The following is a 12,633-nucleotide window of genomic DNA, read 5'->3' on the forward strand; positions in this document are numbered from 1 at the left end:
AGTCAATTTTAAGCACAATCCCACATTATTTTACGATGACAATGATGGAAATTTTCATGTAAAGAAAGGACACCATCTATTATGTTCCTCTCGTTCATGAAGGCATTTTGAGTAATGCTAATCAGTTTGTCCGGAACAAGGTCAATCAAAAGACCAAAGCTTTATCGATCAACTTATATAAGCACGTAACGGGAAGAAACTGTTGAATTTTGTTAGGCTCAGAGGTTTTAGGAATTAAAGTTATAATTCCATAATTCAGTTGTCGCACATCCAAAGTGCCAGCATGGAAAGCATGAAACATGTTCATAATATCCTCCTCTTAACTCGATCATGTTTTCTACATAAACTGACTTAATTTCCTTGAATAGAGATCAATATATGTATCTCACGGCTTACAAGTAGGTGTTCTGATGAAAATGAGATAATGCCCAGTGAGTTGATGTGAATTTTTTAACAATGAACTTATCAAAAATAAAAATAAAAAGTTTGTGGATGAATTTGCATGTGCTGAAAAGTAAAAACTTGATTGGTCTGATGTGCTTGATGATGTAGATAACTTGCATGTGCATTTAAATGTGAGGTGGCATATGCGAGACATATGCGATGAGGTGGATAGGTTGTGGATGAATTTCTTAGATATATAGAATTCTAATTCCTTTTCTTAACTTGTTCAGTTTGTTCTTAAAGGAAATTCTCTGTTCATTGTATTTTTTTCAAAGATGGTGGGATCCGCCACTGCATGTGTGATAACAGGCGGGCCCGGACTGACATAAGTAAAGTATTCCCTCCATTCTTTTTTAGTATGCATATAAAGTTTGGTCAAATTCAGGTTTTATAAAGTTTGACTAATTTTATATTAAAAAATATCAACATTCGCAATATGAAATCAATATTATCAGATGCACAATAAAATGTATGTTCATGCTATATAATTTTAGCATTGTAGATGTTCATATTTTCTATATAAATTTGATCAAACTTTGTATAGTTTGATTTTAACTAAATTTTATACGCGGAGTAAAAAGAAAACGGAGGAAGTACGTAAATTGGTCAAGCAGGTCCAGAAGCTTCTGTGGAAGCGAGAGTGGGAGCTGCGGGGACGTATTTAAGGATGTGCCGGACCTGGGGGTCATATCTGCAAAAGGACCAAACTCACGAAGCGGAGACTGGAGATCGAGATCGCCGGTGGGAGAGATGGAGCCGAGACGAGCGATCCACCGCAGATCCGGCGCGCTCCTCCTCCTCCTCGCCGCTGTATTCGCGGCGGCCGCCGGCGCCTCCGCCTCCGCCATCGGCGACAAGTGCGCCGCCTGCAAAGCCGTCGCGGTGAGCTCATCCCTTCTGCCTTCCGTCCTCCTCTCAGTTCCTAGCCTCCAAGGTTCCATCTTTTATCTTTATTACCGCTCGCCGCTAAGCCATCTTCCGGAGATGGTCGGAGCCCTGGATCTTCGTGGATTTAGTGCAGAACGTGGTAGACTTCTGAAAGTTTCAGCGGCCTGTGTTTGAGAGGCACATTGTGGTAGCAGAAGATCTGATGTGTTGTTGTTCGGTCTTGTTTTTGCAGGCTGAGCTAGAGATTGGAATATCAAGTGTAAGTAAAAAATCCTGTCTTCCAGTTGCCATTGTTTAGGTGCTTGATTTCTGCTATCATTTGCAGTGCTGATTTGGTGGTTATGTGTTTCTTCCAGTTTCTTGTTACCGGGACCATTTATTGATTGGCAACTGTCCTGAATTCTCTTAATGCAGGAGAAACCAAGAAATCACTTGGACTTGCGTAACAGGTTAAATTCGAAAGGTCAGCGCGAGGGGAAGGTCATCGATTACAGGTATATCACTTGCACTGCCCCTCTGCTGTTCAATGGTTAAAATGCGGTAAAAAAGAGTATACTCGACTACAACAGTACAGAAGCGTGCATTATAACAATATTGGAACATCAAATGGACACAATGTGATGCAGAGGAATACTGACAATTTACCATACGCTTTGCTAATACTAAACACTACATGGACTCTTTTCGTTCATCTTGGGTGCATCTCAGCACTTGCATAATAAATGATGGACATAGTTTTTACCTTTTTTTTTTTGCATTGGTATGTCCTTGATTCTGTATGTGCGGTGCAGAGTCAGCGAGCTTCGGATTGTAGAGCTTCTGGATGACCTATGTGATAAGATGCAAGACTATACGCTGCAGAAGGTATAAAATGAAGCTACACAACTGTTTTAGAATTTTGTTACTGCACACTGCCATCTTATTCAGGCTAGATCTTTTCTTCAACATATTAAGTTGTCTACTCGGGTATATGGATATATTATAATCGAGTTATCCCTCTAGTATTAAACTGTTGATCTGTTCTCTATAATTTGAGCACCAGCCAAAGCATTTTAGTCATCTAATAAACTGAACTGTGTGCAGTTGGAATCAGGCGAAAAAGAATGGGTGAAAGTACCAAGCTGGAGCAGTTTTCAAACTGGTAAGTTAGGATATTTGTGGCACCTGTTTACTCTTTTGACTGAGTTTAAGTTGTTACCACACCATAAACACAGGAGAGTCACGGCCATACCCCATAGTTTGTTCTGCTTATTCTTCTTGCTCAGTTGTTCCACACAAGTGTCATCTCAGGAAATGCAGCAAGCCCTAGATTAGAAGTGTATATCCCCAGTGCTCGCCATGATAGTCTTATTACAAGGACCCCCAGACTCGACGATGCCAATACAATCATGCAGGACATCATTGAGAGATAGTCTTCCGTTAACGTAAAATAACGTAAAATAAGCTAAATAACAAGCAAATGATAACCGCTACTCTGTATTGGATTGTTCTTATTGCGATATAATGAATATGAGCTGTAAAGAAGTGTGAATTGTAGTTACTAATCGTTTACTGATTGTCTGATAATTTGTTTGTAGATAAGAAAGCTGCAGCACGAGCACACTCCAAAAATCTATCCAGTTACTGTGGAAGGTATGGTGCAGTTTTCAGTACTTCAGAGAATTGAACTGATGGAAAACAGAGTTTATTTCTCCTATAAATATGCTAGTACAGAACTTTGAACATACCAGCCTAGACTTTGTACTAAATCAGCGACAAGTAATATGGATCTGAGGGAGTAGTAAACTTGGGCAAAAAAGTAATTTATCTCTGCCCTCATTAACCTTTTATTACCTATTTTTTGTGTGCTTGATTTAACATATTTTATATAGCATAGCCATCATCTTGTTAGTGAAGTGTATAAAGGGCGCTCGTCCTTCTTCAGTAAAACCTTGTAACTGACTAACAGTGTGTTGGGCGTGTTGCCTTGTTGCCAACGACCCCTTGTAACCCCATTGAGTGTGAACGGAGCTGTGATGTAGCCTTAATAAAGCTCTCAGGTTTCTGTCAAAAAACATGAAGAACTCTGTTTTCCCGTATTTGTGTAAGGTCAAATTTGCTTGTAGTAGGTGCTTAGTTTGGCAAAGAATTAGATTGCTTTAGAAATGCAGATTTAACAGTTGTCGAAAGATGATATTACCTTTCTTGGCTTTTGATGAATTGTGTTGGCTATTGAATAAGTGAATCACTGGGCGTGCTGACAAAGTTCACTTATCGCGCAGGTTACTGGAGGAAACTGAGGACGAGGTACTTCTTGTCTTGGATGGCATTACCCTTTAGACAGTATTTTATAGATATTTGTAAAGATCAGATGACTTTTTTTTTCACTTATTTGGTAGATGTGTTTTGTTTTTTTAACTGTGAAGATCTGTAAAGTTGTTGGCACAAGGCCTAACATGGGTTATTTTTTTCTATTGCAGCTTGCTGAGTGGATAAAAACAAGCTCGGCAGAATCCGCGGACGTGAGCCAGGCCCTTTGCCAGGATATTAGCAAACACTGCCAGTCAACAAGGTATATGATGTATCAGCGTATATATGAATCAGCTGATTCGCGCCCTTTGCACTTACTCGAACTGGCTAACGTTTTCTCATTGTTTCCTTCTCCTTCCTGCCATCTCCAGTGCTACAGCCCCGGTCGACGATGAACTATAACAGCACGTGTTAGCTCCCCGTATTTACTCGACAAAGAAAAGCAGATGAATGCCTGAGAAGCGTCAAAGAAGAAGCTCCAGTAGGATATGAGGCTGTGATGTCTTAGCGTCTGCATTTTTACACACTCGCATTGTTGTCTTAAAGAGGGACTTGCAGATTTTCACATATGATTACTGATGTATTGAGAACATTCAAACTTTGAGGAATTTCAGCATGCTGAATTACAGTTAGCAGCATGGTATGATTCGCTGAACCAATCTGGATTCTTATAATGTCTTGTTGAAAGAAGATGGATGCTTTGTGATGTTCCTGTAACGTCTAGCCCGAGCATTTTGCTCTCAGCTCCAGTGAGCCAGAGATAACTACAAATATAAAATGGAAGCTGCAATTTTTTCTAGAAAGATCAAGTAGAATCTAGAATGAAGCTTTCATTATGTACATGCTAGATCAACTCGTGCGTGTGCTAACCAACAGACAAGGCGCCAGTTGATCCAAGCAGGTGCACGCTCACTGGTATTCCCTTCGTCCGGAAATACTTATCATCAAAATGGATAAAAGGAGATGTATTTCAGTTCTAGATACAACCTTTTTTGTCCATTTTGATGACAAGTATTTTCAGACGGAGGGAGTATTTCAATATGAAATTACTACTTCTCTGAAATATCTGAAACTGATACTTGTCATACGTGTAACTTGTTATTTCATCGTGATCCGTATTGAAATAGCTGTTCACAATATAAATTGAAATTGTTTGTATCGCATTTGGAATAGGCAATTTCAATTCTTTTGAGAAAATATGAAATTGGAATCGCTGAAATGACATTTTAAAGAATTTTTTTTTGAGTAAACATTTTAAAGAAATTGGAATCCTTGATCTCACCCATTTGAAATAACCAGTTTCACTTTTTTTGTGGTGTGCGAGATTGTAATATTAAATAAATGTTTGTTCAAAATTCAAAAATTTTACGTCCATCGTGTTTCTTTCGCCCACCTTGCTCGATCCCCTTTCCCTTTCTACACTGCGCCCAAACCCACTGAAAACAACACAGAAATGGAGGGCGAGAGGAGGCCGCCGGCGGCCGCCGCCGTGTCCAAGGTGCTGGACGACGACGACCTCCTCGCAGAGATCCTCCTCCGCGTAGCCCTCCCCACCACCCTCCTCCGCGCCGCGCTCGTCTGCAAGCGCTGGCTGGGGCACGCGTCGGGCCGCGCCTTCCTCCGCCGCTTCCGCAAGCTCCACCCGCCCCGCCTCCTCGGCTTCTACGTCGAGGGCGACAGGGACGTCCCGGCCGACCCACCGGCCTTCGTCCCGGTGCTGCCCCAGCCCGCAGAGCTCGCCGCCGTCCTCCGCCGCGCGAGCTTCAGCTTCGACATCTACAACGGCCAATTGGTCCAGATCCACGACTGCCGGAACGGCAGCGTCTTCGTCCAGGTCGGGAGCGAGGGCAGGGCGGTCATGAGGGTGCACACCCCGCTGTGCCCTCGGAGACCCGTCGCCTTCATCCCGCCGCTCCCGCGCCCCGCACTCCGGCCCCGTGGTCTCTGCAGCTTCACGCAGATCCTCTCGACGGAGGAAAGGTGCGGCCTTTCCTACCACTACCTGTACGTGGAGTCTACCGTGGACGAACCAGAAACCAGGCTGCACGTATACGTGCTGCAAGATGGTCTCTGGCTCCCGCGTCCTCCCTTGGACATGCACCAGCTCCCTCGTCCACTACTCCAGCCAAGGCCCGTGCTCGTCGACGGGAGAATTTACATGCCGGCGGGCGTGAGCGACATCGTCGTCCTGGATCTGACGGCCTCGAGCTTCTCCACGATCCAACTCCCACGGGGCGCCAAGCACGACGGGTGCGGCGCCACCATGCTGGCACGGGCTCACGATGCTTCCGGCGTGTATTTCATCCTCGTCGAGGAGTTTCGGCTCCTCATCTGGCTCCACAAGGGGGGCAACTGGTCGCTGGTGGACACCATTTGTTTGCGTGAGATGTGCCCTGATTTGAGGGTGCTAGGCTGCACGGTTGAGGATGAGGAAAGTGGTCTTGTCATAAGACGGGTGGGGAACGATGCTGAGTTTGTGCTCTTGCAGATGGGCCGGTGTGCGCTCCACCTGGATACCAGGCGCAGGACACTGCGTAAGGTGTATGAGCAGACGGAAGAGCATCAGTGTTTTGGTGATATCCATCCCTTTATGATGATCTGGCATCCCACATTCCCCGCACTCCGGGGTGATCATGCAAGGTTTCCTGTTTGGCCTTTGGATCATCTGTGTAGTGCTCTCTGTTGAGGTTACACAGTTTTGCAATGTGCATCATTCATCGCATTGTTTGGCAATAGATGTGGAATTGTGCTAGGTATATGATTGATTCCTTGGGACATTTTAACCATATTGCCTTAAGATGATTTAAAATTGCTTGTGTACTGTGGTCATATTACAGGGTGTTTACTTGTGGTCATAGTAGGGGACACTTCAGTAGCATGGGTGCCGCACGGAGGATTAGGGTGTCCCTTGCGTGTCCTCATGAGTGCTTGATTGGCTAGTTGAGAAGGAAGATGCGGATAGATAAGAGAAATTAGAGAGGTCGTCTTAGGGAAGGATGGCGGTGTATTTCTTGGTTGCTAAATGATTATAAAAACTAAAAAAAGTCATTTTAAATGGACTAACATGATGGACACCTAAGGCAAATAATCTGCTTGGGTACAAACTCTATTTACCTTTTACTTCCCTGGTGCTATTTAGATGACTATATATCCAAATCCAAAGCTTTTATCTCCCAGTATATTGTCATCCTCAATGACAGCTTTTCATTGGTTTTAGCGAAGCTAGTAATGCTTTTTCATTATTTTTTAATTATGGACTCAAGACTAGTTACAGAATTTCATTTAATATTGCCTATTGCTGTGATTGTCATTTGCTAGACATATACTGAAGTTTCAGAGTACGGTGTGCAAACCACTCCATGCAATAGTTACTTTTCTAATGCTGGTGTTGGAATGGCATGCTTCTGAACTTGTTCTTCCCCTTATGCAGCCTCGTAATAGTACTTCGCAGTGGTGTTGAAAAATGTCTTTTTCGTGTCTTAGCATGGACCATCATCCTGTTGTGTCATGTTTTTGAACTATCAAGCGCTCTTAAGTGCAAAACTAAAAACTGGACCTACAAAAGAATGAAACATGTTTTTTTCAAAATGTTGAGGTATAATAGAACAAATGTCCCATATTTGTATGTTGAAGCATGCTGCATGCTATTGCTTAGAGGATTCTAAATTTCTTATGCATAATTTCCTGAGTCAGATGTATTACAGTGAATATTTTCTTTCCAGTGGATAATACAAGTTTGTAGCAGGTAATTTGTGCTTCTGTGTCATTTGTCCTTCTATGATCAGAGGTTTGGTTTTTGTTTTACTGGACTGCAGACTGTATAATGCAAAGTGGCATGTCTGGGATATGAAGCCATTTAACATGCTATTATTCTTGTACTAGCTACTTGTCTTTGTGTTCCATTTGGTATTCAGATACTTAATTGTCTCCATGCTGACCTTTGTTTTGTTTCCTTTGAAACAGAGATGCAATGTGAAGAAGAAAGATACCAGGAAGCTCATGGATGCTATCTATGTCGTGAGTGATCAGGGCAGCATCACGGAAGAGCAGTAGTGGGCTGCATTTTGTCTAGTACGTGATAGACTGATAGCATTTCTAACCATCTTTATTATAACCTTTACTGGATCAACTAATTACTTAATTAGGAATCAGGATGCTATTGCTATGTAACTGGAGCACGTACTCCTATGTGAATTGGATCTTTGTTATTGTTGGTATAATACTTCATGTATTCTGAGTAGTTATCTCGTCTGATATGCCTGTGTGTAAGTCTTGTGGTTCGACTGCTAGGATGTTTGTTATGCATGGCATTTGGAGAAGTGTGTTCTTGTTCACAATTGCGAAATTTATTTCAGTTAGCAATGTGTTGCTCTAATCTAGCAGCAATGCTCTAATGTAGCAGCGAAGAAAGAGTTTCTTTGAGGCCACAGTCTACAATGGACGGTAAATGGATGAACATGTAGTTATGCAAAAAGAGATTATTTGAGTAGACAACTGAATGTAGTTGTGCTAGTTCAGAGTAGGGGAAGCCCCTGGTAAATGGATGAACAAGCAGCAGTATGCTCTTGCAAATGCATCCATCATACTACTAGCCAGAGGTAAGAGAATGGAGTGTTGATGAACTGAACTCAGTAGTAAAATTAATAATCTGAGACATATGCATCTACTACATGTTGATGCTGTTTAGGTGTTGATGCTGAAGCTGAAGATTAAGGATGCAGAGTCCATTTGGCATCTGGGACTATGGACATGAACGCTTCAGATAAATTAATCGACAGGGATATATAGTAGTGGTAGCAGATTGAACAATGCTCTTGTGCTTGACATGGACAACAGAACATAATAAGTTATCTACTCCCTCCGTTCCTAAATATTTGTCTTTCTAGAGATTTCAACAAGTGACTACATACGGAGCAAAATGAGTGAATCTACACTCTAAAATATGTCTATATACATCCGTATGTGGTAGTCCATTTGGAATCTCTAAAAAGACAAATATTTAGGAACGGAGGGAGTAAAAATGAACAAATGATCATGGTCTAGCTTAATTAGCTGCATGTTTTCCCTTTTCAAAGGTGCCGATGTAATCCTTGTTATTACCACTGTACACCAGCTAACTGTAACATGAAGCTCTGTGGTGGCAATGTACTAATGAGATCACTGCAATTAATTATAGTGCAACCATGATGCAGAAATACTGGTCTCATTAACCAATCCAGACATTACATGACACCAACAAGTAGTACTGCACGCTTAATAGAAATATTAATGATAGAAAAGGAGGATAATAATAATTCACTACTTGGAAAGTCTGATTTTTTTTCATATTAGTATGTTTTGCTCAAAGAAAGGCTGTGTAAGTTGCCACAACAAACAGATTTCGCCGTATTGCATATTGCAAGCTATCAATGTTCTCTTGCGTATTGCAGCAAGCTAGATACTGCTCTTGTTTGATTTGTTGCCCTTTCTCCTGTAAGGTAATCAGTCGTATATACTCTATATAAGACCTTCTTCCGATTTTTTCCTTTGCTCTTGACTAGTGAAGGAGCCCTTTCTGTACCTCTGATAATTTGTTGTGGGATTTTCTCCTTCTCAGCTTATCTTGCCCTTTGTGTCCCCTTTATCTTGCCGTTTGCAATAAACGTTTGCAGCGAAGCTTATATTTTGTTTCCTGAACTGGGCAAAACCTGGCAATGTTCTAGTTTGCAGAAGTGCCCTGGGATTGTTGTTTCTTTTTCGACAGTGCATGTGCGAGAGGCATGTTTTAGTTTGATGATGAAAACTAGGGAAATTACCTTACCATGCACAATTGTGTTAAGCAACGTTTTGGTTTGCCAGAGTTTTAACGCAAGATAATGTAAAACAACCTGGGTTACAAAGCTTGCTATGAGCAACCTGGCATATGATGGTTTTATGTATCTAGGTGGCATTCTTGCTATTGTGCTTCTGGATAGATGCTTGCGCGAAGTATTAATTGTGCTTTCTGAGATGAGATGCTTATGCAAGATATCAATGAGGATTGCTACTTTGAGGAGTTCCTTTCTCAGACATGAAAATTTCCGGCATAGCAAATCCCCGCTGGTTCATCGCTTTGCGGCACTAACCCGCAAGTTTTGGCATGGTGAGAACTTCAGGGCCAAGTTAGTACTCCTTTCGTCCCAAAATAAGTCTCAACTTTGTACTAGCTTATTTTGGGACGGAGGGAGTAGTACATATGAGCTCCTTCAAGCAGTTTGAGGGCCAGCGAGAAGGGGTTCCAACTCGAACAAAAAAACAGATTACAATGCTTGTTATATAACAGTTTCATGAATCTGGGTTAACTTGCTTCCTGTTGTGCTCCTGAGATGGTGCCATCCAAACCCTACGTATTCCACATATTTGTGATGTGTAAACAGCACAAATCTTTCAAAACTCCAAAATGCAATATTCGATTCATTTTGATTTTTTATCAGCAAACCTAAATTGCACATTATTTGCCCCACTAGAGATATATTGAAAATTAAGAACTTTCTGCCATGCATCAATTTCATTAGCACATGAGCTACACATGAAACATTTCAGAGGAGCAAGCTTAAAATTGCATTCCACCATCTTAAGTGGCAGATAGAAATTTGACCTCTTTCTAACATACTCTAACATTAACCCAAAAACAGAGGCACTCATACACAGAAACTGTTCAGATGATACAAGGATAAAATCCAAGGACACTCATAGGATAAGATTTGATAGCAGATCATGCAAATAAGTATATCAGGTATCAAACAAGATGTCCGAGAAGGCCAAAACAGAAATTCAGAAACTAGCACTTGATAACAACAGAACCCACTAGCTGCCTTAAGCATCTCATCACTTCTTCTCCTCCTTCTCCGCCTCGGCAGCCTTCTTCTGCCTGGCTCCCAACTGGCGCTGGTTCATCCTCTCGACACGGAGCTTGCCATAGGCCTTGAACTCCTTCATCTCCTCTGTGACCTTCACGACCTCAACTGAGCGCTTCTCACCGCGGGCAATGGGCATGTAGTCGCCCTGGACCTGTGTGGCGTTGGCAAGCTCCTCCGGAGTAGAGTCACCAGCCTGGGAACAAGAGAGCAGTTAGAGGGACATAGATATTAGAACCTCCAAATGTAAAATACAGAGAGAAAGAGTAAGCTGATGTATACCTTGACCTTGCGAGCACGCCTTGGGAAGATAACAAGCTTGGCCTTGTAGGTCTTAAGCCTCTGGATATTGGACTGCATACCCTCAAGCGACCTGTTCTTGCGGCGATGGTCCACAGAAATGCCAATGGTAGGAGCGAGCTTCTTTGGGATGCCAGCGGACTGCAGTTACAGTATACATACATTAGCAGATGACAAAGAATTTTCTAGGATAACCCAACTATAGTTTCTCAGCAGATTATCTCATCTAGCATCTGAACCTAAACTCAAGCAGCATGCATCAATTGTAGGAGGGGGCAAGCAATTCAAAGCTACAGAGAGAACACAAGTTCTCTCAAAGTAGAGAACAAAAAGTAAGCCAGAAATTGACGCAATGTACAACTATGGAATTTGACTGTTCTTACAGAGCAAACATTTAAAAATCCATGTTCAGTTATAGACCAATTATGGGAACTGATGATGTTGCATCGTTCATAGGCTATTCGTCAATGAAGGAAACAGAGCAAAGGAACGATAATCACCTTAAGCTCCTCAAGGGTAAAGCCTCTGCCAGCCCTGGCCTTCATGTTGTACTTGCGGGTCTGGCATTGCACAATGGGGCGAAGAGGTCCAGAGGTGGGGCGAGGGAAGATCTTCACAGCCTTCTTCTGGCGAGCTGCATACAAAAAGAAGATAATGTAAGATGACAGTGAGTCAAACAAGCACCACAATAAAACAAACATGTTGTCAGTGGATTGGCTTGCAACTTATTAGTAAATCAACAAAAAAACCTAAATGATACTACATCTACTCTGCCCTGCTGTAACAAACATGCACTTAACTCCTTGCAAGTAATTGCATACACCAGTGCAGTGTTCCTCGCATGTTACTGCTGGGTTCAACTTATAAATATAAAGAGACATGGCAATACAGATGAGTACCAGAGACGTCTAGCCTAGCATCAAACTTGATTTCATGGTAGATGTACTAGAAACAACTAACAGACCAGATATCCTCCTATTAGCACTTTATACCTCAACCCCCAGTCACACATCCTGAACACCACCACAATCATAGGCTACTAGAACTACAGATCCTGCTGAGCAATTGTGACTAAGATCCTCGCGCAGGAAGGGAAAACAGAGACATCATCACAGCTGCCAGGAAGTGGGGGGGCGCTCACCGATGCGGCGCCTCTGCTTGCGGGCGGGCTGGTTGAACCACGTCTTGACATAGTTCTGCCAGTGCTTCTTGAAGTGGCCGTTGGGGATGACGTTGTTGTGCTTCACCATCTCGCCCTCCTTACCTGCACAGCGCACCAACAAATCAGCCAAGGAAACCACGGATCCAAGCCAGCGAGGCAAGATCAAGAGCGCGGCGTGGCCTCGATTCACAAGAAAGTGCCGGCGGCGAATCTACCGCCACAGATCGTGGCAGGAACGCAGGAGCGAGGCGCGACGGCATTTCGCCGGACATGAACGGTGCAGAGGCACGGGGAGGGGGCACAAACCTGGAGACGACGGTGCGGCGGCGGCGGCGGGGGAGGGCTAGGGTTTTGCGGGGGAGTGGAGCGGCGGCGCGGTGGGATGAAGATGATGAGGGATCTTATAGTGCTGGCCCGTGCGGGAGGGTAGGGTTTTCGTCCGTGAGGGGTGTGAGGCTGCGATGTGGGCCCAGCTGCGAGCGCTTGGTCCATGGGCTTTGTATGAGTGGGCTTGCTGTTCCCTCGGAAGAATGAGTGGGCTTGTAAAGTCACTAACCGGGGCTGTAAGCCTGTAATAACCTGACAACCACTCAAAATAAAACTTATAACAAAATCGAAAAACCCTAAAAAAGATTGAAAAGGTTGTCTTTATTGTGACAGCACGGGAATTTACCT

At 43.1% G+C, this 12,633-nt stretch overlaps 3 protein-coding genes across 4 annotated transcripts; 2 read left to right on the top strand and 1 right to left on the bottom strand.

Moving 5' to 3' along the window:
• Positions 1-1,122: 1,122 nt before the first annotated feature.
• LOC125515020 lies at positions 1,123-4,280 on the top strand. The gene is made up of 9 exons (XM_048680431.1): positions 1,123-1,326; positions 1,565-1,591; positions 1,747-1,826; positions 2,124-2,196; positions 2,416-2,473; positions 2,910-2,964; positions 3,594-3,618; positions 3,792-3,883; positions 3,993-4,280. The coding sequence occupies exons 1-9, from the start codon at positions 1,195-1,197 to the stop codon at positions 4,021-4,023; spliced, it is 573 nt and encodes a 190-aa protein (XP_048536388.1). The 5' UTR covers positions 1,123-1,194; the 3' UTR covers positions 4,024-4,280.
• A 730-nt stretch (positions 4,281-5,010) lies between these two features.
• LOC125517563 lies at positions 5,011-7,875 on the top strand. 2 transcript variants are annotated; one of them, XR_007287683.1, is made up of 2 exons: positions 5,011-6,374; positions 7,585-7,875. XR_007287683.1 is itself a non-coding variant. In XM_048682767.1 (2 exons), exons 1-2 carry the CDS (start codon positions 5,075-5,077, stop codon positions 7,595-7,597), a joined length of 1,200 nt encoding a protein of 399 aa, XP_048538724.1. In that variant the 5' UTR covers positions 5,013-5,074; the 3' UTR covers positions 7,598-7,875. The 2 variants fall into 2 exon arrangements, 1 of the variants encoding a protein (XP_048538724.1); XM_048682767.1 differs by having other exon boundaries at positions 5,013-6,261.
• Positions 7,876-10,313: 2,438 nt separating this feature from the next.
• Positions 10,314-12,424, bottom strand: LOC125517564 (60S ribosomal protein L13-1-like). Its single transcript, XM_048682768.1, has 5 exons — positions 12,265-12,424; positions 11,938-12,060; positions 11,297-11,430; positions 10,779-10,937; positions 10,314-10,692 (listed from the first exon to the last, which is right to left on the bottom strand). The coding sequence occupies exons 2-5, from the start codon at positions 12,044-12,046 to the stop codon at positions 10,468-10,470; spliced, it is 627 nt and encodes a 208-aa protein (XP_048538725.1). The 5' UTR covers positions 12,047-12,060; positions 12,265-12,424; the 3' UTR covers positions 10,314-10,467.
• Between the last annotated feature and the right edge of the window lie 209 nt (positions 12,425-12,633).

This window comes from Triticum urartu, chromosome 6 (genome assembly GCF_003073215.2).
Source record: "Triticum urartu cultivar G1812 chromosome 6, Tu2.1, whole genome shotgun sequence".
Taxonomy (NCBI): domain Eukaryota; kingdom Viridiplantae; phylum Streptophyta; class Magnoliopsida; order Poales; family Poaceae; genus Triticum; species Triticum urartu.